The 27,618-nt window shown below is 41.1% G+C and overlaps 1 protein-coding gene across 4 annotated transcripts in view; it reads left to right on the top strand.

Annotated features, from left to right (window-relative positions):
• Window positions 1-11,541: 11,541 nt before the first annotated feature.
• HEATR3 (HEAT repeat containing 3) overlaps window positions 11,542-27,618 on the top strand; it is a 39,454-nt gene continuing 23,377 nt past the window's right edge. For 3 of the 4 annotated variants that reach the window (XM_074370786.1, XM_074370785.1, XM_010961764.3), the window contains exons 1-10: window positions 11,543-11,850; window positions 11,993-12,165; window positions 13,927-14,014; window positions 15,395-15,507; window positions 17,571-17,680; window positions 20,161-20,301; window positions 21,801-22,078; window positions 25,799-25,889; window positions 25,996-26,153; window positions 26,423-26,505. In XM_074370786.1, coding sequence (XP_074226887.1) covers window positions 11,713-11,850; window positions 11,993-12,165; window positions 13,927-14,014; window positions 15,395-15,507; window positions 17,571-17,680; window positions 20,161-20,301; window positions 21,801-22,078; window positions 25,799-25,889; window positions 25,996-26,153; window positions 26,423-26,505 — 1,373 coding nt within the window. In that variant the 5' untranslated portion in view covers window positions 11,543-11,712. Of the gene's footprint in view, window positions 11,851-11,992; window positions 12,166-13,926; window positions 14,015-15,394; window positions 15,508-17,570; window positions 17,681-20,160; window positions 20,302-21,800; window positions 22,079-25,798; window positions 25,890-25,995; window positions 26,154-26,422; window positions 26,506-27,618 lie in introns of all 4 variants that reach the window. The other variant, XM_074370784.1, reaches the window with a different exon arrangement.

The following is a 27,618-nucleotide window of genomic DNA, read 5'->3' as shown; positions in this document are numbered from 1 at the left end:
CTTAGTGATTGGGCTTTTTCCTTGGTGTATTGTAAGTCTGCAGAAAAATTTTTTAAACATGCTGTGTATGTCAGATACAGGCTAGTTCCAAAGGAGATATTTTACTCTAACTCTATGTCCAGTACAGCAAGTTTTAGGAAGCAACCAAAGCCAGTTTATTAGGCTATGAATACTTCTAATATTTTTTATTCATCATTGTCTAATAAACATTTGGTTCTTAATCAGGACATGCAGGTTTTCTCACAAATTGAGCTTGATAAACTTGGATTGCTAGTTTCCTTCAAGTGTGTAAAGTTGAAGAGGGATTTTATATGTCCTAAATCCTTTTTGGAATCATCAGCTACTTTGTGTATTAAGCGAAAGCCTTGCATCCTTTTCCCCAGAGAAATATGCCTGTGCATGTACATTAGTACGTGGAGAGGACTTCAAGGATTTCCTGATGCTGGACTACTTGGAATCCATTGGCCAAGAAAGAAACTTCTGTTACAGTTCCAAAGATTTTTCATACCCTTAATTCTAGCTGAGCAGTTCATTTCCAAAACAGTCTTTGCCCTGGTTGAAATGTCCCAAGGGTCCTTGCCAGGTTAGCTTCTCATCGTCAGCACCCTCACTCTCTCAATCCCCCTTCTGCACTATTAGGAAATTACCAGTGCAGCTAGTCTTCTGATTTCACAGGTGGGCATAGACAGTCTTAGATTAGATTAGATTTGATTTGATTGATTGATTGATTTAGCTGGGGGAGTAATTGGGCTTATTTATTTATTTATTTATTGAGGAGGTACCAGGGATTGAACCCAGGACCTCGTGCGTGCTAAGCATGCCCTCCCCCGCTTGAGCTATGCCCTCCTGACAGTCGTAGATTTTCAAAGTGACTTTACTCCAGGTCCCAACGACTTACTGAAGACAACCAAGTCTCTTGACTCAGACAGAAAGGATGTTTGTGTGTTTGTGTTGAACTTAATTTGTGAGTCATTATAATGTTATGATTAAGAATGTAGACTCAGCTGAACTGTCTGGATTTGAATCTCAGATCTGCTACTTTCTAGTTTTGTAACTTCAGGCAAATTATGTAACCTTAGTTTTTTCATTTATAAAATGGGCATAAGGCCAATCTCCTAGGCAGAGGAAGATAATGTATGGGGTATAGGTGTGTTGCCAATCATCCAGGCTTACATTGAGTATTAAATTTGTAATTCATGGGAAGCACTTAAACAGTACTTGGCTACAGAGTCAATGCTGAGTAAATCTAGTTGTTTAACCAAACACTAAAGGTTAAAACAAAATAAAACAAAACAAAAACATCTTTGTTACACCTTTACCTGATGTCAATATTTTAGTTGAGATCGCCACGAGGAAATGCTACACATCTTTTGAACCAAGCAAACTCCTGAATACTGGATTAAACACAAAGAGAAAGGATATTTGACCTCTAATGATTTAAGAAACTAAAATGACTCCTAGGTATTTTCTCAAGCAACTTCACTGAAAACATTAAGGCTGTGACTGCCTAATAATGCTGCTTTGTGACTGGCTCTTTTCTCTAGAACTGGACTCTTGGTGGGCATTTTGTAGAGACTGAGCTAAGTCCTAATGGCTGGCAGGTGCTCTGCTTTCCTCAGCAACTAAAGTGGCTCTCATTTCCTCTCCTGTTGAAATCATAGAAATTCAAGTCTCATTCTTTTTTCAGGCTAAATTTTCTGTACGCTTTATCCTGGGTAAGTATTCTATCTTTTCCTCTCTTTTTTCCACTAAAAATAGGAAGTGTACTTTGCATCATGGAACACAGACGTTTTAAAAACTGTTTTCAGTGAATAAATGATTGTTATGCATGTCTGATTTTGTGAGGGAAAAAAAAGAATATCAGTTAACTGGAAGTTTGAGGTGTGCTCTTTTATCACCTTTGTGCGATGCCCTTTATGTGCCAAGTGCTTTGTTGTGTGTGTGTGTGTGTGTGTGTGTGAAGAATTTTTGTCCTCTCAGCACTTGTTGCCTCGGGGAGGGGGGACTCTGGGTGGTGGTGGGGAGACAGACTAGTGGCTGAGCAGTTCCCATATGCTTTAAGTGCTATGAAAGTGCAGGATGCTATAGGAGCCCAGAGGGAAGGTGCTAGTCCAGACACAACTTTCTAAAGGTTATTCTCTGATCTGAAGGGTCAACCATGGAGGAGGGGAGGGGCAGAGTCAGTTCTTGAGTTGGGCTGGCAGCATGGAGATGGAGAGGGGTTATGGCAAGAGATGAGGCTGGAAGTAAGTAGGTATCTGGGGTTCGGAGTTTCATGAGGGCAGTGGGAAGCCACCAAAAGTGTTTTGATAGAGAAGTGACAACCGGATTTACATTTTATGATTGTGACTGCTACTGTGTGGACTGGTGGGGCATGGCCTGGGCGGGCGGTTGGGAACTGCTGCTCTGGGGTCCAGGGGAGAGATGAGGGCTCCTGAACCAGGGATGTAAGAACTCTTAAGATAACTCGAGTGGGAGTTAGTGGGAGGTGAGGAGGCGGAGACATTGGGCATAAAGTCTACCACTCTTTTCATCCTGTGTTGCCTGTTACAGAAGTAGTTCCCATGATCACCAATGTTTGAGAACTATTATATGTTCCTCTTGGAGAGTCCCTGTGCTCCAAAGCATAGTAAAAGCTCCAAGTGGTCCTGCAGTAGAGAAAAGTTTCTGCCTGTTTCCCTGACATTTTGGGAAATACCTGTTAAACATTGTGGATATTTGGATATTTATCATGATTTCTGTCTACTCAGCTTTTTTTGAATACCTATGCTAGGTTTGGGGAATGCCAGCTGAATGGGTCCAGCCTCTCCCAGGATAACCTCGAAAATCTCCCTGACTCCTTTGTGTTTGGCACACAGGGTGAGGGGAGGCCATAAAGTTGAGTTTCTGTTGTAGGATACTTTGTTGTGCTCAGTGATGGTGGCACTGATTTCCTCATCAGGCCAATTTGGTGACATGAGTTTGGGCATTTTTTCTAAAAGTTTAGAGGTGAACTAGTCTCTCTAGATCTCCCAGTTTCTGTGAGGTACCCAGTATCCTTTCAATGATCTGTTTTCTGTTTAATCTCCCAAAGTCAGTTTCTCTTACTTGCAAATAAAACCCCGACTTACAAAATATTACATAGAAGAGCTGTTCCAAGGAGCACAATTTGAGGAGAGTTGGTCCATCAACGTAAGGGATTAGAGAGCTGCTTCAAACCAAGCATGATGTCGTCTGCCAGGTAAGGGGGCTTTGAGCCATGTGTAGTGGAAGAGCCTTAAGTCCCTATGTTCTGAGTCCGCGTCACCCGCGTATCTGCAGTTCCCTAGAGCACATAGCTTATGGAAGATGCTCAGTTACTGTTGGTTGAATGAATGAATGAATGTTGACTTTGGTATCTAAATTTTGTACATAATTACACTAAATCATGTTTTCTTACACAATTTATCTAGTTTTCAGGGAGATTCTCAAGAATGAAGGTTAAATGCTAAGATTTATAATTTAAGTAACAGTAGGGAAACTAAAATAACAGTCTATTGTAACTTCAAGTAAACCAAAAAAGAAATACTGTATATTCTTGCCAGAAGTTGCTTTTTATATTTCACATTTCCTACAATTATCTATCAACATCAGACTTGTTTTTTCTCCTGCTCTACCCTGAAAACCATTAAAAGAAAAAACAAATTGTTATTATGGAAAAATGTAAACACATGTAGGGAAAGTAGAATAATGGACACCTTTGTACCCATTACCCAACTTCAACAGGTATCAACATACAATAGCCAATTTTATCTCTTGTGTACACCCTATTTCTACTTCCTCACCCCCAACAAAGGATTATTTTGAAATAAATCCCAGATACTTGATCACTTAATCTGTAAGTATTCCAGTAAGTATATCTGAAAGATAAGGACTCTCTTAACATAACCACAATACTGTATCACACCTGAAAAGTGAACAATAATTTCATACCATCAAATGTTCAGCTCATACTTTCCCAAGCGTCTCATAAATATCTCTTATACAGTTGGTTTGTCTGAATCAAGAATCAGATAAAGAAAATTTGAATACCAGCAACTTGGGAAAAAACAACCTAGGGTCTGGGGCTTGGTTTCTGAAATCTGATTACATTTGTGAGCTCATGCATATAGAATGCTTTTTCAATAAATAATGTAAAGTGACTCTAGTCAAGAGCTTCCACAGTAAACAACACTATCATAGTGAACACCACTGCTGTCTCTTTATGTATGAACAACCTCAAAGGAGACGGGGAACCCAGTACACAAGCCATGGTGAGGGTCTGGTATGACAGCTATGCAGCATCCTTAGAGAGTTCCCATTCCAGACAAGAGCCGGACGAAAGGAGGAGATCACAGCAAGAAACTGGAGTGGATATGTTTGAACATATGGAAAATATTGTTGACAAAGATCTGAGACATCTGGGAAAAAAATGACAGATTGATGGGAAGCCAGGATAATGAAAAAAACTCAGTTATTAACGTCAGAACAATAAAGGGTTGTATAAGAGACTGTGGTTTTAATGGACTTCTTAGAAGTTGAGCAGTGAGCAATGTATTTGTATTGTCCTAGTAATTTGGATGGTGGTGATTGATTTAATCAAAAATTGTGTTGCACTTTTGTTGAATGAAGGAGAAATGGGGGAGAGGGTACAGGAGAGCTAAGTCCTTACCCATCAGGACAAGAAGTTAAGAAATAATATACAGTACTGACAAACAAGAACAAACAATAGCTTTTCACTGGGGAATATGAAGATACTACTAAGAGAAGCAGAAGAGTTGAGAATGTCTACTTCCTAGAATGGGCTTGGGGTTGGGGAGAAGGAAAGCAAGGGATGGCTGTTCTTCCTTTTATGACTTTTCAAATCGTGTGTTCATGTAAAATACTTCTTTTCAGTGAGGTAGCAAAATACACACGAGTGTGCTCAGTGGAGTAGTTTGTTTTACAAGTGGAGAAGTGTATAGAGAGCATTTTGCCTAGTTCGGGAGCCCTTGCTGTGCTCTTAGTCATTTTTTTATGTTCCTCCCTTTATCTGGTGTTACCCGTGAAAACTTTGATTTCCTCAATTTGTTAGCTCTTCAGTAAATACCAGCAAATTCAGCAGGAGACAGTATATTGCAGTTGACAAGCTAACTCAAGTCTGATGGTCTTTGTCACTTACGAGTCATGTGCTCTTAGGCAAGTAGCTTAACTTCTCTATGCCTCAGTTCCCTTACTTCTAACATGGGGGTGTTAACGTCACGTGGGATTGTTGATGGGTTAAAAAGCTTAATACACGCAAGGCTCTTAAAGCAGCGTCTGGCACGTAGTGAGGCTCAATAAATAGTGTCAATAGGACATTGGCACCCATTCCAGTAGGAAATGGAGCCCATGATAATGACCAGTGAAGCTGAGGGAACTGATCATACAGGGATAGGTTCCATAGACTTTTTTAAAATCAACTTTACTGAGGTTAATTTACATAAAATAACCTCTCTTACTATTATAAAATACTGTTCTTAACTGTAGTTTGATGAATTTTGGTAAGTGTAGCACCCATGTAAAAATCACTACAAGCAAGATACAGAACATTTCAATCACCCCAAAGAGTTCCCTTGAACCATTTCCCAGTCAATTCCCATCCCCAACCCCTGGCTCCAGGCACCTATTGTCTGACTCTATCACTATAGATTAGATTTGTGGTTTCTAGAGTTTCACGTAAATGAAATCATGGTATAATCATACAGTACAATACTCTTTTGTCTGGTTTGTTTTGCTCTACATGTTTTTGAGATTTTATCTACATTAATACATGTATCCGTAATTCATTCCATCTTGTTACTTTTTTGTTTCTCCATTTACCAGTTGATGGGCATTTGGGTTGTTTCCAGTTTGGGGCTTTATTAATAGAGCTTCAGTGAATATTCATGCACAGGTCTGTGTGGCTATATTCACTTTTCTTGGGAACACCTGGAGTGGAATGGCTGAATCATGGGCTGAGTGTATGTAACTTTAGAATAAGCAGCCAAACTGTTTTCTAAAGTGGTTGCCCCATTTTTCATACCCACCAGCAACGTTTGAGAGTCCCAGTAGCTGTACACCCACTAAAAAGGCTAAAATGAGAAAGACTGACAGTACTGGTTTGGGGAGGAGATGAAATAACTGACTGTTGACTTTTTGGTGAGGAGGGTGCCCTTAAAATGTTCTCCCATCGCTCTGTTTTGATCAAAACCATTTAAGGTGTGTTGCATTCCAAAGGTTGAGTGAGTTAGATGGAATTAATGGTAATCTGTATTAGGATTAAATCCCATCAAGTAGAAGTGATTTGTTCTAAACTAGGTATTTTTCAGTGTTTATTTTGGCCAAACAGCCAACAAAGCAGGCAATAGTTTTCAAGGGCAGTGATAGGAATATCCTATAACAAAATTGATCTGGCTCATTTCAGGCAAGACCACTAGTTATCAGCTTTGGGGAAAAAAAATAAGTTTAAAATATTCGTTCTCTATTTGAAAAAAGTTTAACTTGCTAGTACAAAATAAAAAAAACTGAAAGGTTACATCAGCAATTGGTATGTTTTTGTCACTTTTGCTATTGGCTAAAGCAAGTGATACGACAATTTTAAGTCTGAACTTTTAATAGAGGCTATTTATTTCTTTTGCTAGTATAGAGTGGCATCAGCAACCGTGATGTTTTGAGAGTTTACCTAACTTTGCATGTTTCATCACATGTGATACAGATTTCCTAAGTAGTCAATTTGTGAACTTTTTATACTATTTGAGATGCATAAAACAATCAGTTATTTAAAAAAAATTCCTTACCTCCATTTTTACTTGAACATTTGATAAATCGTGATTTGATGTGGCATGGAAGGTAATGTAAAAGGAAAAATGTGTAATCACTCATAGTAACTCGTTTTTTTTTAATATATATTTTTATTGAAGTATAGTCAATTTACAATGTTGTGTCAATTTCTGGTGTATAATACTTCAGTCATATGGGAACATACATATATTTCATTTTCATATTCACTCATAGTAACTTATGAAAAAAACTGAAGTGATATTAGCCCACTGATCAGTTAAAACAAATAAAACATGATACTAAAATACAGTAGTTAGATGACCCAGTGCTAGGTCTGGACATGCTCAGTTAACACCAGATGGGAATGCACCAGCTCTTCACTGGAGAGTCAGAAGCACCTAGACTGAGAATGGGTTCACTGAGAGCTGGGCAAGGGAGTAAGAAACTACCACTAGGAAGGAAATGCTGCCCACCTGGGAGGGGAAAAAAAAACAGTATTAAATGGGTTTATCTGAAAAATTATATATATGTACTTTTTTTTAATGGGAAATTTTATAAGAATTCTACAAATGTAAGATTGTTTTACCATATGGAACTCTTGTGCTACAACTAACCTGGTAACAACATCCAACGGTATCCATATTAGTGATAATGACATTAACAAAAAAGGACCAAATGCTGATCTTGACACAGAAGTCACAGGAGGAACCCTAACTCTTTTAGCAGGGTCTCTGGACACCAAGGGCAGCCTCTGTGGCAGGTGGGTGTGGGGATAATAGGAAAGGAATGGGGACCGCATCAGGGAATTAGACCGCATTTCTTTTAAAATTTTTTCATGGTTTAAAAAAGTATGCAAATACTACCTGCTTATTCTAGAAACACCCCAAATAAAACAGATTTTTAAATGATCTCCTTTATTTACCCCTATAGCCAAACAAACACAGGTGACACTTTGGTATATCTACACACAGGTACTTCCTCTGTGTTTTTCCAAAAATGGGATTCTACTATGCTGCTTTGTAACTTGCCTATTTACTTCATAGTACCTGGTGAACACCTTTCTTCCTTTAAGAATAAATACTGTAAAAGGATAATTTTTCAATAAGTTTAAATTTTCACTCTTATCATATAAACATATAGTGAACATGTGTCAGATTCTTAATGAAGTAGAATTTGATGGACCGCAGTCCCTTTGCAGTGACTTTGTCGGGGTGGCTGTCAGCATTTACACTAACATACAGCTCAGGAAAGTTCTGAGGACCAAATAGAAGATCAGCAGCGAGAGTGCCAGTCTCAGGCTCTGACACCTGCTCTGGAGGCACTCAACTTCCAGTTTTCCTTCCAGGAGGACTTTCCTAAAATAATCAGCATGATCCAAAGCCCTCTGGAATTTCAAAGAGCTGCAAAGAGTTTTTGTAAATGGAGAAACTGAGGTCTACAAAAGGGAAGAGATCTTCCCTTGATCACATAGCCCATTAGTGGCAGATCTGGAACGAGAGGCCAGAGGTCTGATTATCTGTAGATGACTTTTATCAGCAGCTGCATTACTTGCTGATGACTGCTGAGTCACTTATGTAGGGTGAGCTGAGCAGAGGGCAGCAGTCATGTACAGGGAGTGGACAACTCAGGGACTTTCATTCAGCTGGGTGCCAGGCACTGGTCATATAGAGACAGACAATGACCCCTGCCCTCCAAGGAGCTTACAGGCTAGTGCAGGTAGCCCACATGTACACTCTTGATGATAATTCATGGACAATTGTAAGAGAGAAGTACAGGGCCCACAAAGTCCATGGAGGGCTGAGGATGGAGTATCCGCTGGGGCAGGAGGGGGCATGAGGACAGTACGCCAGTCCTCACAGGACAGCCGTTTTTGGTTTACATCTCCTGCCCTACAATGAGTCCCTAAAACTCAGAGGAACTGGAAGTAGAGCCGGGACTGTACCAGGAAAGTGGAAATGGTTAATGCCAGGGTGCACGGTGGAAGCTTGCTGAGCTATACAGCCCCCAGGCCTAGGTAAAGGAAAGTCCGGGGGAGTCTCTGGGGAGACTGAGGAGGCTCCTGGGCCAGAGATGAGGTGTTAGAAGCAAGTGGCAGGGTGCTGTGGCCGCAGAGGAAGTTATGTAAAAGTCTGACCCTGATTCTGTATGGCTCAGACATGCACCTACACAGGATGGTCAAAGGTTTTTAGTGAACTTGATCAGACTGTGTTTTAGGAAGATTACCCTACAAAAATGTGAAGGGGGAGAGACAGGAGTCTGGAAGAACAGCTAGCTCCTGTTTACAACAAAGTGTGTCCAACCAATAATTGATTACAAGCATTTTTATTGTCTCAAAAGGAAAGAGGCTCCTATGCAGTCTAATTCAAAAATTCCCTCTCGACAAAGATCATTTGTAGGAAAGGGGGATGGTTAGATAATCATTGCCTGGCTGGAGTTTTTTAAATGACTGGTTAAGGATTATTAGACTGGTTAAAGGTCTTTGGGCTTCTCCTAAGATTGACAATCATAGGTGGTTCTGAGAAGGGCTCTTAAGTTCACTGAATAAAGTTTTTCATTCATTTTTAGCAGAAATGTTCATTTTTCACAGGAAAGAGTAATGAAATAGACCCCCTGGCTAAGGTTTTGAACTATTTTTTCTTGCTTATTCCCATAGTGAGAGAAACAGCAGGAATCTGTTTTATCTTCTCCTGTTCTGTCTAGATTACATGCTCTACTCTTTCTTGATTACACGGTTCTCCAGTCACTCAAGAAATGGCATGCTTATTTTGTGCGGGGTCTTGGCCAGTGTTAGGAAGACAGTGATGTGGGAAAATAGGCAGCCTTATCCTCACTGGATCTAGTGTGCAGTTGGGGAGAGTATGTGTATAAGTATCAGTATAAGTATTAAATATAACTATACACAAATAAATTTAAATTATACCTGTAATTTTGAGCTGTGCTTTCAAGTAAAGGAACAGGATATATGCTGTCTCAGCAGAGACCCATCTCAGACTTCCAAATCAGAGGAGGGCCTATGCAAAAGTGACTCTTGCACTCACCAAGACAGAGGCAGAGTCTGGGGCTTGTTCAAAGTCTTAAGGAAGAAGAGAGATTGGCACTTTGGAGGATGGCTAAAGGGAGGAAGGAATTCAAGAGGTGACATGAGATGAAGCTGGAGGTTGGGATGAGGCAGTGCAGCCAGCTAAGATTTTGACTTTCATCCTATGAGAAAGAGAAGCCATTGAAAGGTTTCAGGCAAGGGAATGAATATCGGAAAGTTGGAGGGATATTCATTTTGAAAATATCACTCCAGCTGTTCTATGGATGGGCAGAGTGGAAAAAGAGAGACCAGAAGGCCATGTGATCAAGACAAGAATAGACAGTAGCTTGGAGGAGGGAGGTTAGGAGATCAGTGGCCAGATAAGAGGATCTAGTAAAACCTACCAACATACAACTGGGGGTTCCAAGTATTCCTTGTACCTAAAGTTGGTCTTTTATAGGCCCGAGCTTCTGTACAACTTTAGCTAAACCTCTGTGATTATTTTCCAAAATATGCTTTCATAATTAGTCATTTTCCTTACTAGACCACAGCTCTTTGAGGGTAGGGTTGCCATGGGGTGGAAATTTTCTCCCATACAGTGTTAACCTGAAAGCTATGTATCTCCCGGGTGCTCAATAAATACATGTAATTATAAAGACTACTAAGATTCTCCTGTACTTTTCCTTCTTTCTTAGTACTTACCACAACAGTAACTAAATAGTTATTCATATAATTATTTATTTAACACATCTCTCACTAAACTGTAAACTCCATAAAGACAAGAACAAATCACAGGGACTGTATCTGTCTTAGTTGAAACTGTTTTATCCCAATGCCTAGCACTGTATCTGGTACTCAATAAATGTTTGTGAAAGAATCCTTTTGTTATTTGTTAAATAAAAGTTTCAACCAAACATTTACATAGTGCTTATTATGTATTATGTGTCAGTCTGTGTTCTTAGCATCTTAAAACGCATGTATCCTTTCTTATTTAAACACATGTATCCTTGTAACTCCATTAGGCATATATTATTGGTATCTCCATTTCACTGATGAATCTAAGGCAGGAAGATTAAGTAACTTCTTAGGGAGTCTATCTTATCAAATATGGACTTTGTCTATGACTGGACCTGTGCTAGGCACAAAATAAAATCATGATTGGGGGCAGGGTATAGCTCATGTGGTAGAGTGCACGCTTAACATGTAAGAGGTCCTGGGTTCAATTTCCAGTACTGCCTCTAAGCATAAATAAACCTAATTTCCTCCCCCCAAAACAATAAAAAATAAATTTTTAAAAATTTTGTTTAATATTTTTTGAGCACTTACCGTATACAACAGGCTTGGAGTTAGGTGCTTTACACAACATGTTTGTTTTGTTTTTTAATGGAGGTACTGCGGATTGAACCCAGGATCCCAAGCATGCTAAGTATTTAGTCTACCACTGAGCTATTTCCACCCCCCACTACATAATACTTTTTTAAGACTCACAATAACCTTTCAAGTTAGGTATCCTTAATTGCATTTGATTATTATGGAAATAAATGTTTGGCAAGTTCTGTAACTTGATAAGCGTCACTAGCTCGTGGTAGACGGGGTCATTAGTACAATTCAAAGCCAGCCTTCCCCTTCCCGGGAAACCCCACAGGTCTCGCCCCTCGGCAAGGTCTGGCCCCGCCTATCCTCTATTCTACGCCTGCGCGCTCCCCGAGCCAGCCGCTCCCCACGCCAGCCCCTCCCCCTGCCGCCGACACGCTGCGCGCATGCGCACCGCTGCCCCATGTGGGCTCCGGCCGTCATCGGGCCCAGCTGAACAGCGGCACGTAGTCCCCTAGGTGGCACGACCCTGCTGCCAACTCGGCAGCCTCCGGTTTTGTTGTTGCCTCTCTTCCTCGGTCTTCCCATCAGTGCACGTCGCCATGGGCAAGAGCCGGACGAAGCGCTTCAAGCGACCTCAGTTCTCCCCTACGGGCGACTGTCAGGCCGAGGCTGCAGCGGCGGCAAACGGGACTGAGCGAGAGGAGGACGACGGGCCGGCGGCAGAGCTGCTAGAAAAGGTGAGGCAAGGGCTTGCTGGGCCCCGCGGGGCGGGGGCGGCGGGCTTTACGCGGAGTCCCCGGGCAGCTCAACCTGCCCCCTCGCCGTGCCTCCGCGCATGCGCGCTGTTCTCGCTCTGACACTTGCTCTGTCCTGCTCCAGCTCCAGCACCCGAGCGCCGAAGTTCGCGAGTGCGCCTGCGCGGGACTGGCCCGCCTGGTGCAGCAGCGGCCGGTGCTCCCGGCACTGGCTCGCCGGGACGCAGTGCGCCGCCTCGGGCCGCTGCTGCTCGACCCTAGCTTGGCGGTGAGGGAGACGGCGGCCGGCGCGCTGAGGTGAGCCTTGAGGGGAGTCTAGGGTGGTGCCCCGGATCCGGGCCGCACGGCGTCCAGCCGGCGCCTTCTGTGTGCCACGTACCGTCTCTAATCGGTTTCATCCTCAGTGCACTTGTCTGCGGCACCTCGGGAGGCCCAAGAACTGCCCAGGCTCTCCCATTTGCAGAGGGGGGATTTGAACCCAGACTCCAGACTCCGGAGGTCCCCATGACCCCCAGACCACATGCATTCCATCTGCCGCCTTGCTGCTTCACCTGCAGAAGCCACCTGCCAAGCGTCCTCCCCTCAAGGCCTAGCGCACGTTGTACCCACTTCGAGAACCCTTCATAAGGTCCTGAGGTTCAAGGAACTCTTCCAGTATATGCCCCAGGTCTTCTAGGTGCACGGGATTTTGAGCAGGCAGGACCTTGATCAAGACAGCCAAGATCCCTGCCTTCACAGAACCCATGCTGATGCAGAGACAGACAGGAATTAGTTAAACAGGTGAAGCATAATATTAAGTTGTAAGATGTGCTTGGAGAAGCTGAGAGGATGATGAGTTGGGGGTGGGAAGTTACTTCAAATTGGGTGATCTCTAGATGAAGTTTGTGAACTGAGAGCTTTTGGATGCTAGAGCCAGCAGAGGACAAACAAGGGAGAGAGCATTCCTGACAGAGGGAACAGCAACAGCAGAGGGCTTGGTGTGGTTAAAGAACCAAAAGATTACGTGGCTGAGTAGAGCAGAGGGCAGCATTATGGGAGTTGAGGATGGGGAGATGGACAAGGACTCCGTGGTGTAGAGCTAAAGGACCCGTTCTAAGTGGGAGTGACATGGTCTAATTTACCTTTTCAAAAGGCCACTCTGGTAGCTGTGCAGAGAATGGACTGTAGAGGGGGCAAGAGTAAAGTTAGTATTTGTTCTCATAGCTCTATGTTTATTCTCTTTCACTCACTGATTTAGCAAGTATATATTGAGTGCCTGCTGTGCACCAGGCAGTGTGTCTAGACTGTGGGCACGTGGGAGTGAGCAAGACAGATAATTTCTGTTCTTTATGGATCTTGCAGTATCTAGGGAGACAGACATAATGCAAATAATCAAGTGTGTAATGACAACCAATGATATTTACAAAGGATGCCATGAGAGGGTATTACTGGGGGTTCAGGGAAGAAAACCCTAAGGGCATGATGTTTGAGATGAGACCCAGGGGATGAGTGGAGGTTATCCAGTTGGTGGAGGAAACGGTGTGGAAAGTCCTACCCTTCCCCTTCCTACGCACACTGGGAGCTCCCAGGAGATGGTGGAGTGGCTTCTCATTTATCTTCATATCCTCAGTGCCTAGCACTGTGCTGTGCTCTCAGAAGGCAGGCAGTGTCTTTCCAATTAAAATTTAATTTAGTCAAGATTGCTTCAGGGAATGTCATTTTCAGTAGCCTCACCTTTCCTACCCTTGAAGTCTTGATTCCAAGAAAAGTTCCCTTCATATAAGATCAGGCAGTGATTTATTATTCACTTTAAATAGGAAGAGTCTTCCTTTCCATGTGTACCATCTCAGACCTGAGAACTAAGTTGTTATGTGATCAGATCATTTATTTGCATCATGTAGAACACGGATCAGAACAGATGGAGATCTGTGGATTGTCTGCAGCATCTTGCAGGAGTCACAAGCAATTTCGTCCAGGAAACCTTGGGTGTGGGTAGAAACATAAATATATTTGAGTGCTTAATATGTCTTGTGACATGTAATCTGAAAGTTTAAAATCTCTTTTAAACTTCTCGTGTAGAAATCTCAGTGCTTGTGGAGGTTTTGAAGTCTGTGATGACATGGTGACTAAGGATATCATGACTCCTCTGGTCGCACTGCTAAAAGAGGTATGCCGCTTTCACGTGTCGCTTTTAGTATACAAACTTAGATAGTTTTGCTTTTTAAGTACTTTGGTATTAGTTATTTTGTCTTCCCTCGAAACATTCTTCAGGAGTTTTATTTCTTTTCCTGGAAACACTGATCTCTCATCACTGATGCTAGTCTCTAGTGTGTACCCACTACCTTTATTCATATGCTTGTTGGAAAAGACCTTCCTAAAACTATAGACTCACTCCGTTGTACTTTAAATTTCATACAGTAAAAATAATTTGTATTTATTGGTTGCTTACTTATGTCCCAGGTGCTGTCTTGTGTATTAATTTATTTAATCCCCACAGCAGTCCTATTTGTCAGGTATTGTTATTCCTGTTTTACAGATGAGGAGACTGGAGCACAGACATTAGAAATTTGCCCCGACGATTAGATTAAACTTGCAAATTTAATATGCCACCTTTATTGCATGATATAGTTCGGGAATCAGAGAGCTCTCTCTCCGTCATGCCTCTGGTCCACTCTTCTGTATTGATGGGTAATTTTCACTTAAGGCTATATAAAGAATATCCAATTTTGATGAGAGGCATCAGTCTGTTTCCCTTAGAACAGCGGTTCTCCTAGGGGTGCTGTGCCCCAGACATTTGGCGATGTCTGGAGCCATTTTTGATTGTCACAGCTTGGGGGTAGGGGTTGCTACTGGCATCTACCCACTAGATGTTACTAAAAGTCCTACAATGTGCACGACAGCCACGTTTGTCACAGCAAAGAATCATCTGGTCCCAAATGTCATTAGTGCCAAGACTGAGAAGCCTACTTAAGAGGGTGGATTATAGGAGAGGGGCAGACTATGGAGTGGTTCAGAGCACCCACTTCAGAGCCAACTGCCTGGATCTGAATTGCACTTCACTATATACTAAGCTGCACCTTCAGCAAGCTCTCTACTTCAGTTTCCTATTTGTAGCAGGAGATTGGAGATAATCATCTACTTCATAGGTTTGTGGTGAGGATTAAATGACTTAATATACATAAAGTGCTTGGAATAGTGCCTTGTACATAGAGGTACTATGTGGATGTCAGCCTTTATAATGTGTTACCTTTCTTTGTCTTACATAGTATCTTTATCATGTTAGATAAAATACTTTGTATTGATTTTACATTTTCATTTAAAACGTGAAATGCTTTGTATCCAGTTTGTACAATGACTTGCAAACCTTTCTTGTTCTTATTTCTTGCCAAAAAGGAGCAGGGTTATGGGAACCATACTGCTTACGAGCATTTGATTGGCTTGTTAACCACTATTATTTCTGATGTTTAGTTTTTGTGATTCTTCACTGTCATTAGCCTGTTTAATTATTCTTTTGAACCAGGGTTCTAATCATGGTATTTGGTTACAGTGTAGTGCTGGACTGGATTCAAATGAGATGTCTCCACAGGAAAAAAAAGAGCAGAACAGAAATTCTATTGAAAACATAGCCAATGAGGCTGTGAACGTGCTGTGGAATATATGGTAAGATGCTTTCCAAACATATCCTCCTGCGACAGTGCTACTTAGGCTAATGCTCTCTGTTACACTGCAGAGGAATCTCCATTCTCCTTGGTAGGCCTATAAATCTGTCATCATAATGCTTGGTAGGAAGTCATATCAAGTGACCTAAGATCAGCCGTCCTTCCCAAGCCCTTTTCCTCATAGCATCACAATGTCTTTTTTTTTTTTTTTTTTTTTTTTGCTTTACAACTCTTCTCTCCAGGCATTGCTATTGACAAAAATAAGAGGAATCCTGGCCATTAGTACCTACTGCACCCACTGCCTTTGTACTTTAAGCAGCCATTGCCCTAAAGCGGGCCAGGCCCCAGTGCAATAGATGCTTTGGTCTGCCTTCTGGAATGAGGCAGGGACCACAGACCTTGGCAGGTGCCATTTGACAGAGAAGTAGTCGCCTGAGAAAGGCTCCTTTTGCCCCACTAGAACAAAGGCCACGCTCCATGCCACTGTTGTAGCAGTGGCGGGGTTGGGGCAGTGGGTGGACTTGCTTTTAGGAATGGAAATGGCTAGAAGTACAAGCTGGATTTGGTTTTTTTTGGTTTTTTTTTTTTTTACACCCCATTTTATGTCCCATTTCTAGCAAGAATCTGTCATGGATTCTTATTTTCAGTCAGCAGCAACTATTATTTCTGACCTAAGAGCTCAGTTATTTCTTAGAATAGAGGGTTAGGGTGGATCCTGGAGAGCTGCCTGCACAGCAGTCTGAGCTTGCCCATGATTCCACTTTAAACTGCTGGATGCATTCCGCCAGGAAAACTGGAGAGGTCAGATTTGAGGAAATTGCATTCAAGCGAACTAATGGGTGCTATTTTTCAGATAACTTTAACTTATATAAACTGTTGAACTTGGAAATTTAAAAAAAAAAAAACTTTTTTTTTAGTTTGAAAAGAGCCTGAAAAAGTGATCTCTGCAGTGATCTCTCTTTTCTGAGTGCCTGTGAGCCCTGTCTATATCATTTCCAGTTATCATAGCTTTTAACATTTTTGTCTCATAGTTTGTATCTTATATGTACATATTAAATTGTCTTAACACATGTATGCTTTGTTTTCCTGACTCTACTTGACTTTACTGTGGGCTGCTGCTTCTTTTTTTTTTTTTTTAATTTATTTATTACAACTCATGTTTTTCGGTGGGTTTCTGGAGGACAGGCTCATAGCATGTTGCAGTAACTGGGTGGGTGAATGGATGGATGGATAGACAGGCAGAAAATAGTTTATCCTTAGACAACAGGATTGAATGTAAAAATTTAGTCAACTCTGTTAGCTGTTTGTCATATGTACACATGGCATGTCTGGAGGAATACTCTTCCTGGGGACATAAATAAAACTATTATAATTAGCTCTCTTTACCCTATACTTAGCATATATATTTGTTAATAACATTAATGACATTAATTCTGACTCTTTTATTAAAAGGTAGTATAATTTCAAAAAAATTTATTGTAGCACTTTCTCTGTTGCAGACTACAAATTCTGCTTGCTAAAATTATAGCAGTCTAGGAGGAAAAAAGTCAAATTTAATTTTACTTTCTTTTAAATTTGTGCTTTTTGTATGATAAGTATAGAGGCCCTTTATCCTTTGATTTATTGCTACTGTGATATATTGTGATATAGTGAAAAGACTAGTCAGCTGGACCCAAGGACTCAGCACTACCACAATGTGTGATCTTTGGACAGATCACTTCACCTTTTGGGGTCTGGGTTTTCTCATCCATAAAATGAGGAATTGAAGTAAATGATTTCGAAGATCTCTTCCATCTTTAACCTCCTGTAAGGAATTGGGCATGCGGGTAAAGAGACTGGCTAGAAGATCCTACTGTGATGGAAATAAAAATACAGATATCCGGTTGTGCTCATATTTAATGAGTATGAGCGAGTACTGGTTTCTTCATCTGTAAAAATGGCGGGTGTGTGAAACTCCAACTCGGTTCTTTTATAAAGCCTAATTATTTTTTCATGAATTTCTATGGTTGATTTCTTAATGTTAAAATGTGACTAGTAAAACTTTTTTTTCCCCCTTCAATTTAGTGAATGCAGTAGTAGAGCAGTATCTATATTCAACAAAGAAGGGTGTTTGGAGATTGTGTTAAAGTATTTAAGTAGGTTTTCCACCAATGTTGACCTGGCTATTTCAGTAGGTAAGTGAAGAAAAGGTGATGATTTATTAAGTATGTGTGACCTTATTCAAAATTTTTTATTCAGACATAGCATGTTTATTCTACAGGAGTGATTTTTTCCCCCCTCGTTGTATATAAATGCATAGCTGAGTGGTGTTTGTTCTGAATCTTTTAAAACTGTGATTAATGCTTTACTTACTCATACAATTTTCTAGAGGGAAGAAGGTAATTATGTGAGCGTATGTAGTTTCTAGTGTATCACCATTCTTAGAAGCCTTTATTAGTTCTTAAAGCTTTCACCTCCCATTTGCTGAGAAACAGTAACCCACAACTACCAGGCCTTTGAGCCAATGTTATTTGGAACATAGACTTATTTAAATGGCTTCTACCACTATCTCATGCTTCCAGCAGAAAACTTTCGATAACCTATGTTTTTTGTTTGTTTGTTTTTAACTCACTGCTTTTTTTGAGAGAGGAAAATAAGTGATTGGAATTTCACGTAGGCCTGCTTCCCTTCCGGACAGGGAAAGCAAAGTCTAGCGGCTCCCTCTGCCTCAGCTCCCTAACCTGTGCGTGGGGTTAGAGAGCCGCTGGGGTCCCTCCTGCTCAGCAGGGGCAGGTGACGGAAACTGGAGGTAGGGTGGCTCAACAGAACTCTGGGGGAGAGTGGAGAAATAAGGGATGAAAAGCATTTTTCTTCTACCCATCATGATGATAGGTATCTGGCTGTCCTTAAATTATTTAACTATGCATTTCTCCTGGCAAAGACAAGTTTATTCCCCTTACTGAAGTGTATTCCCTTTACCGATGTTTCTGTTGGCTCTAGTGGTTACCTTTAACAACAGAAAAGAAAAACTAATAGTGAAATAAATACCACTAGGAAAATTTTTAAAAAATCAATTTCTCAGAAAGGAATCTTTGGCAGAGGGGAGATTTGTGGGTAAATGTGGATTTTAAAAACAGTTGAACTAGAAAATTGGTAGATGACTTTTAATCTCAGAGGGCAGTTTTTATTACAGTAAGAGAATTTCGAGAAAGTTTGTAGCTTTTAAAAGAAAAACTTCACTTCTATTTTTGGGTCTTAAGCTTGGTAGGTTTGGTCATTTAGTTTTTTTTCTAAAGAACTTTAAAAAAAAATGAACCAGAATAAAGTCACTTTGCACTGTATAATAGTGTTTTCCTTCTGCATTTAGCTAGATTCATGATTTTTTAAAACAAACATCAGATTACTTTTGTTTTGAAAATCAAACAAGGCTTGCATCACAGTAAAGTGAGCCTCTAGGATTCCGTCCTTTGTATTGATACAGTTTTCTTTGAACTTGTGTTATGTTAGCATTTACAACTTATTTTGGCTTTTTGCTAAAGTGAATTTAATTATTCTCAGTGAAAAAAGTATTACATTTGGATGTATCTACGTGTATGCATAGATATAGATTTGTATATACATGTATTTTGGAAACCAAACTAGATCACAGCAATAGCATGTATTTTGACTACTAATTTGAATGGAAATGATCCACTTAGGAATTTTTAGACCTGAAAAGAAATGGATTTGTATGGAATATAATATCTCAAAACAAATTTGGGTTTGCTTCCTCTTTTGTGTTTCAGAGGTCTTTTCTGTCAAACTTTTCATGCAATCCCGGTTGTTTTAATACTTTCACTTAATTATTTCTAATATACAAGTTGTAATCCATTGTCTTGTTTTAGTGCCAGAGAAGAGTTAAGTGCTAAATGAATCATATGTCTGTTAATGTTTTACCCATCTCTTAATTAGCTCGTATTTTTATGTAAAGTACTTTTTTTCTTTAGAGAAATATTGTTACCACAGAAATAACCCTGACTTTTAAGGTCATACTGAATTTCAGAGAAGCCAGAATGTCCCAAAACCTAGGGCTTGTCATCGACAAGAGAACTACCCTGAGAGCGCTATCCGTGCACTGGTGTTTAGTCTGCAGGCTGTTTGCTACTGGTCTGCAATGAGTATAGACATTGAGACTAAACCTTTAGAAGTGTTTTTAGTAATTTCACGTTGTTACAACAGTTGAGCCTTCTAAATTATACTTTATAAAAGAGATTTATTCTGTATAGCACAGGGAACTATATTCAATATCTTGTAATAACCTTTAATGAAAAAGAATATGAAAACGAATATATGTATATATATGCATGACTGGGACATTATGCTGTACACCAGAAATTGACACATTGTAACTGACTATACTTTAATAAAAAAGAAGGAAAGAACTGGGGGGAAACCCCCAAAATAAATTATTTTTTTTTATGAAAGTATAGTTCTGTAAAGGATTAGAAATTGAGAAAAAGAAAAGAAAAAAAGGATAAGAAATTCAGAAAAAGAAGGTAAATTGCATATATCCTACAAAAGCTACCCGTGTCCAAAGAAGTCGTAAAGATACAAATGTTTTTTGATGAGTTATTTTGGTTTAAATTATCCTCGCAGAATTCATTTGCTTCTAAATATTTGACTTTTGTCTTTATAGCATATTGTTTGCAGACAGTGACCGAAGATAATGCAGAGCTACTGAAATCTTTCTGTGCCCCAGCATTACATATGCTGGAATCAGCAATGCTTTCTCCTGTCAGTTCCATGGAGTATATTCTATTAAAGACATTGATAGCAGGTAAAATTTAGCTGTATGCGATGGTGTGCTCTTTTTCAGTAACTTGTAATAGGGGCCAAAATTCAGTCATCCCTTCATTTCACTGCATCAGGGCTTTCTGTGCTTATGTCTGTTCTGAAAATTGTAATATTTAAGTGGAATCCCTTAATTTAAATGGTTCTCCATAGTTTCAAAGCCTTCTAAGTTTAGATTTGTTTTTAATTTAATGAACTGCTGTTGTCTGATAAAGAAATGCTTTTGTCAGGACCCCCTCTTATATATGAACCTGGGAATTCAGAAGTTAACCGTAGGCATCTAAGACATGACCACTCACTTTTCTGTAAGATCTCCAGCCCCAGCGCTTCTCCCCAGAATTTCTAAATACAGAAGTAAGAAATACTCTGATGATCTGTCGAGTAGTAGGGAATTTATTATATATTTTTCCTTTTGCCCTTTAGTCTTCCAAAGGTAATTTGCCTTGATACGTGGGGTTTTTTTTAATTGGTAAAATATACATAAAATTTACCACCTTAACCATTTTTAAGTGTAAAGTACATTCACATTGCTGTATAACCAGTCTGCAGAACACTTTTCATCTTGCAAGACTGAAACTCTGTAGACATTAAACAGCTCCCCATTTCCTCTCCTCCCCAGGCCCTGGCAACCACTCTTCTTTCTGTCTGTATGAATTTGACTAGATATTTCATATCAGTGGAATCATACAGTATCTTTTTTTTGGTGACTGGCTTATTTCACTTAGCATAATGGCCTCAAGGTTCATCTATGTTGTAGCATGTGTCAGAATTTCCTCTTTTTGAAGGATGAGTAATACTCCACTATGTGTGTATATGGCATTTCGTTCATCTGTGGATGGACACTTGAGTTGTTTCCACCTTTTGGCTGTTGAATAATGCCGCTGTGAATATGGGTCTGCAAGCATCTGTCTGAGTCCTTGCTTTTTTCAATTCTTTTGGATATGTACCCAGAAAAACTATTTTTATTTTAACAGTCACATTTGTTTGTTTGTTTAATTAAGTCTAACCACTTAATGGTAGCTGTTGCTCTATTTCATAAGCAAAAAATAACCAAGACCTTGTTCTCTGGTTTGTCTGTGAGACATTGGAATTTTAGTACATTCCATTCCATTCTTGGAACATAAGAAGCTGCTTAGGAGAGCAGCTCAGGTTAAGATGAAAGAAAGAGAGGCAACTTAATTTGTCATTTTTAAAGAAACTCGATCGATGTTCTCTTGGCCTGTTACTCTGTGGTGTGTCAGAGAAAGGCATTGTGTGCCAGGAAAGGGAGACGGTGTTGAAGGACTGTAATAAAGGGAGCTGCCTCTGTACAGAGCTTTTTGACATTTAATACAAACCGAACAAAGGTCGTGGGATCGAGATTATTTTTTTGAAATTATGCCTAAGCTTAAAGAACCAATCTTGTGGAAACCATTATTTAATAAAAAATTTCACAGTTGATTTCTTTGTCTTTATCCTCATCCCACCCACTGCCCCCCTCCCCAGGCACAATTTGGAATCTGAAGGACATCATTCCATCCAAGAGTCAGGCAGAGGTAATAAATGCCATACTGAAGATCTTATCTGACATTCTGGAAATGGATGCTGGTGAGACGGTGATTCGAATGAAGGAGGCCGAGACTCAGAGGTTAAAAACTGCTGCCGAGACTGAGGACGCATTACAGAGTGCTAATGGTGATGATCTGATTGAAGACGAGGAAATGGAAGAAATTCCTCGTAGAAGAAAAGTCAGAAGGAAAACTTTCACTTCAGATTTACTTCCAGTAAGTCAGATTGATGCTTTCAAACATGGATTAAGACAGCTGTGTTCCCTCAACAGGTGTCCTAAGCTTTGTAGAAAAATGTTACAGCAAAATTAATTATAAAGTGAATTTCAGTAAAACCAGTCGTATTTTCCCATTAACTCTCATTATAACATTAGAAACCTCCCAAGGCAGGGGGGAAATCTGTCTAAAATGAAACTTTTATATACAGAAGATTCGAAGGATGGGATAGACCAGCACTTTTGCAGCACTTCAGAAACATGCGTGGGTCTGCCTAACTTACTTCCCACTTCAGCTACACACTCTCGCCCAGACTGTCTTCAAACTAAAGGAATTTTCACTTTGCTTGGATTGTCCCTCGCATTCTTGTGTCTTTTACTTTTTAGTATTTCGCCTCTCCATAGTAGCAAGCCAAAGTCTCATTTACCCAGTGTTGCTGAGCAGAGGAGGTTGGGTGATTGTGAGGATGAACGACGGTCTGTAGTTTTCGCAGGCCAGGTGATTGTGGCATCCACGTGCTAGTGGGGGTGATGTTGGGGTCCGTCGGAGCAGTCTTGGGTGCAGGAAGCATGCCAGCTGAGCCAGTCAGCAGAGAGAGAGCCAGACGTTGGGAAAACATTTCCCCCAAGGAGGAGAGCAAGTCGTCAGGAAGACAGGGAGGACAGGGAGTCGGGCTTTATTCATCCAGGTGACGTTTCCTGTGCTCTCGCTGTGTGCCAGGCACTGAGCCAGATGCTGCCGATGGAAGCATAATTAAGGTAGAGTTTGTGTCTTCAGAGACCTTTTCCATCTTGAGAGGATAGACATGTGATTATAGTTTATTGTAATGCATGTGATTATAGTTTATTGTAATGCCTGTGCTGAGAACAGTGATAGGGCCGTGCCCAGATTTCTCAGGGAGTCATAGCTATAGAGTAGGCACAGCTGATTCAGCCCCACTGGGTGAGGAAAGGAAGAGGCTGTCAGAAAAGGGAGGCTTTTTGGACAGATCACCTGAGCTATCTTAATGGTTGGGGTAAGGAGCAGCATGGTAAAAGCAGGTTGGTATTGTTTAGGGGGCCTGGAGGCAGGAAGGCCAGTCAGGAGGCTGCTGAGGTCATTAAAAAATTATTATTGGGCATAAACTTATCAGTATACCACTTCCCCACCTTCGTGAAGTCGGGTAAAGCTGCATTGGTGGTGCTCTAAAGCAATGAGATGTTACCATTATGAACTACTTTCCCAGTCCCCATGAACAGCTGTTAGGTGCAAAGCATTGTGTTCAGTGCTGGGGTTGGACACAAAAATGAAAAGACCCTTGAGTTGCTTGCAAATCATAAAGTGGCTAAAAAATCGTATCACCCCATTTTGGTGCAGGGGGCACATATTTGAGCCCCACATTTACTCCTTATCTCACTTGTGCATCTACATCAGAGGGGGTAGAATTTAAAATCAGTAAAACAAGATAGACAGACATATCTGTGCGCCTTGTTGTCCGAAAGGGTGTTTATAAAGAACCCCAGCAGCTTCTCCTCAGTTGCTACATGGAGGTAAGTTACAGAGCTGGGAGCCACACGTGGAACTTCAGGTGAAACAGATCGGGGCTTGGAGGATCCTCTGCAGATGTCGGCATCACGCCGACCAGGTCACTTTATCCTGACGGATGCACGTATTCCGTGTTTCCCCAGCCCCAGATTCCCGTCTGAGCAGAAGTGGAAATGACTGTTGTGCTGTCAGGGAACTCTGAAGGGTCGGCCGTCCCTGGCTGGGAGCAGGAGAACAGCACTCCTGTGGGTTTTCCAACTCCAGCCTTGCATCCAGCTGCCCTAAAGGGAGTGCATGAGTGGAGATTGAGGTCCAGGTCCACCAAGAAGAAGTGCTACTGTTTAATAAAAGTGTTGATATTTAACTTATTAGAGATTCACTTTCCTAAATATTACTTAGAATTTTGGTGCTTAGAAAATGCAGTGTTTTCTCATAACAAAACTTGCTTTTTAAAGTCTATCCCCATAGCTGAGCAGATGGGATGGTTAACATGCTGGTCAGGCAGCCAGAGTTTAAGTGCCAGTAGGGTGCTGGGCATCGTGCTGTCGTGTGCCAGGAATAGAAATTCGCCGTCAGGCAGCTCTGGGCGTTCACGTTGCCCAGTGCTGGCTTGTGCAGGAGTCCTTTAGACTCAAAACCCTTAATTGCATCATTTAACTTGAGAAGGTATAATCCCAAATCTGTGAAGAACAAACCAACCTAGGTTGTTGCTGTTCCACGCAGAAGTAGGACTCTCCCTGCCCAGCTCCCGACAGATCTCAGTGATCAAGTCATAGTCTGTTTTATTTCATCTATTTCCCCACCCACTCTCCCCTCTCACTGCTGAATGTTTTGAAGCAAGTCTCAGATGTCATAACATTTCCTCTAGACTATTCTTTATGTCAGTGTGATGACAGAACTAGGGAAATGTTCTGAGCAGGAGAGTCAGGTACAGGAGTGAAACTTTTAATTTCAGAGTTCTAAGCCAGATCTTCATACATGTTAAGTGGATGAAAGCCCCGCAATGGCGTATGTTTGTGTCATAGCTTTGAGTGTGCTCTAAGAAACGTTTAGTTGGATATCATACATGCATGAAGTGCACAGGGATAAATTTTGTATACATTCATGCCAGCAATAAAAGGAAAACAAACACACGGATTCCTATGCTGCATCTATTAAATTAGCCATCTGCCTTTTTTTTTTTTTGAGGACATGGTTCAAAACTGCAGTTAAATCGTTGCACAAAGAAGTTGCTGAAGGATTATAAATGAGTATGAACATTCTGGAAAGGAGAACAGGAATATGTCACAGGATCTATAGATGTGTTTTTAACCTTTGTCCCAGTAAATCTGAGGAAATAAGATAGCAACTACTCTGAAATATTCCACACTAGCAGAATGCTTAATAAATTATAATACATCCATTTAATGGAATATTGTGCAGCCATTTAAAAGACAATTAGAAAACTGTTGAAGTTGGGAAACATTGAGACAAAATAAGCATAACTTTTAGCTTCTGCACTATTTTGGAACATCACTGTAGCTACTTCACTTTTCATAGGTGACTTGAGAGTTAAGGTCATGTAAATTTATACAATCTATTTTGAGAATGTTGCTTGATAAAGTAAGTTCATGTTATTTATTTCCAGAAGAAAAAGTACCCCTCTTTCTTCAGTCTTAAAGAAAGGCTTTATTGCAGCCTTCCAAGAAAGCCAGGAAGCCTATCTGCTCCCTAGCCAAGCTCTGTCGGTCGTCTAAGGGCCTGTTAGTAATTCTTGTTAATGCAGTCTTTTCTAAGACATCTAAGCGTCTAAAAGCAGGTTTGTTGTGTATAAGTGCCTGGTGTCTGAGAATGAACTCTTGTTCGAGCCTTAGTGTGCTGAGCTACTTCTTAACACATTAGATTAAGTTTCAGGGTGAAATCAGTTCAGAATTCCTGACTATCTGTTCTGTCCAGCTAACTAAGCAACACTTAGAGAATAACCATGCGGATAGATGTATACCCGGTGAATGGGGCACGCACCACAGCACCTAGAGGAGTCATAATGCTCATTTCTACTTCCAGGGCTTTCTGACTTTTCTCCAGCCTACCCGCCTCCCTGCCCTCTGTTCCAAATGCAAATATCATTTGGTAGGCTTTAACTAAGGAAAGTCACATGAAAATATTTTCCCAAACATTTGAGAGTTGGTCATTTGCTTTTTTTCTCTTTTTTTCTAGCCCACCAACAAGGAGCTGAGAGAGGCCATAGCACTGCTGACAGCTCAACAGACTGCTCTGGAAATTATTGTCAACATGTGCTGCAGTGAAGGTTTGTGACCAGTTCACGTCTAGACCTCCTCCCCGGCCCGAGAGGGCAGCTGCCATGAGGACTGTCTTAAGTATTCCAGTTGTGTTTGGTTTGCCCTCTTTCCCAGATCCCACTGACGACGAGTGGGAAGAGCTTTCCAGCAGCGACGAAAGCGATGCGTTTATGGAGGGTTCCTTCAGCGAATGCGGTGGGCAGCTGCTGTCCCCCCTCTGCCTCTCCCACGAGGTTCACACCGCTCTCACCAACCATCTCCTTCCCAAGAAGGTAATCTGTTTTCAGTCTTGGCTCACTGTAGAGCGCAGGGAAGGCTTACGAACGCTATTCGTTCTTTGTGCAGAAGTATGCTCACACTTTCAGGCGCAGGTGATTGATACAATCTGGGAAACAGAGCAATGAACAGCACTGGAAGTAGGCTGCAGTGTGTCTATATTGAGCCTTACATCTCGCTTAGAAGTCATATGTTGGGATTTTATAAAAGGATCATGTATTAAAAAAAACCCTTTAACCTTTGCTTTACTGTTTTTTAAATTTAGATTTTTGAGAAAACTGCTTTTCCAAACAGCATTGCAGTTGACATGTGTTCTAGGAACCCCACTTGGAAACCTTTGATTAGAAAGTAAGAACTTTTCTATTTTCAAAACCACTTGTCGTTATGTTATTATATGAAATGGTGGACCATTAAACAGAAGGTGCTGACTCGCTCAGATTCAAGAGCCCTATTTCTGTGTATGTTCCCTAGAGAAACGTGTGCCTGTGTGCACTAAGACAGGGGAATGCTCACAGCATGGTGGGTCACGGTTGCCCCAACTTGGAAAGAACCTCAAGGTCCATCAGTGGCAGAGTGGATACATAAATTCTGACATAATCATACAATAGAACGCAGACAGCAATAAAAAGACCCAAACTGGAACTGCTCACAACATGGGTGACACTTATGATATTGAGCCAGAAGCAAGTCACAAAAGAATATACACTCTGTGATTCAGTTTTTCCAAAGTTCAAAAACAAGTAACACTGAACTGTTCTGTTTAGGGATGCATAGGTAGGTGGTAAACCTGCAAAGCAAAGCAAGGAAACGTCGGCCATAAAAATCTGGTTATCGGGGTCAGGGAGGTGGGGTGTGATGGGGAAGGGGTAGGAGGGCTGTGAGGGTGCTGGCAGCGTTTATCACCCACCTCGGTGTGCAGGTTGTTTGCTTTATAAACTGTTAAACTCGTATGTTCATTGAGCACTTTATGTATGTCATGTTTCACAACTAAAAATGATTTTAAAAATGCTGCCCGGGGGAGGGGGTATAGCTCAGTGGTTGAGTGTGGGCTTAGCAGGCTTGAGGTCCTGGGTTCAATCCCCAGTCCCTCCATAAAAAAAAAAAATAAAACAATTAAACCTAATTATCCCCGCTTCCTCCTAAAAAAGGGCTATGAAGAAAAAATAAGGCAGAGGAAGGAAATAGAGAGTGATGGTCCATGACTGGTGGGGTGGGGTGGGGTATAATTTAAAAAACAAAACAAACAAGAAGAACCCTGCTGCCGTGCATAGCAATTCTTCTCAAGCAGATTCTGTGTGACTCATAGGTGAGCAGTGTCTCAGGGGCCTTGCGCACGCAAGCAGTTTGATCTGGTCGGGTTAACAGTTCACCTTAAGGTTCCTTGCTAACTGCCCTAGACCTCCTTCTGCTTGCAGGTAGTCCCAGTCCTAGGCTTCCAGAAGCTTAGGCTCAAATGCAGTA

Source organism: Camelus bactrianus, chromosome 9 (genome assembly GCF_048773025.1).
Source record: "Camelus bactrianus isolate YW-2024 breed Bactrian camel chromosome 9, ASM4877302v1, whole genome shotgun sequence".
Classification (NCBI taxonomy): domain Eukaryota; kingdom Metazoa; phylum Chordata; class Mammalia; order Artiodactyla; family Camelidae; genus Camelus; species Camelus bactrianus.
This window is presented reverse-complemented; position numbering and strand designations above follow the sequence as displayed.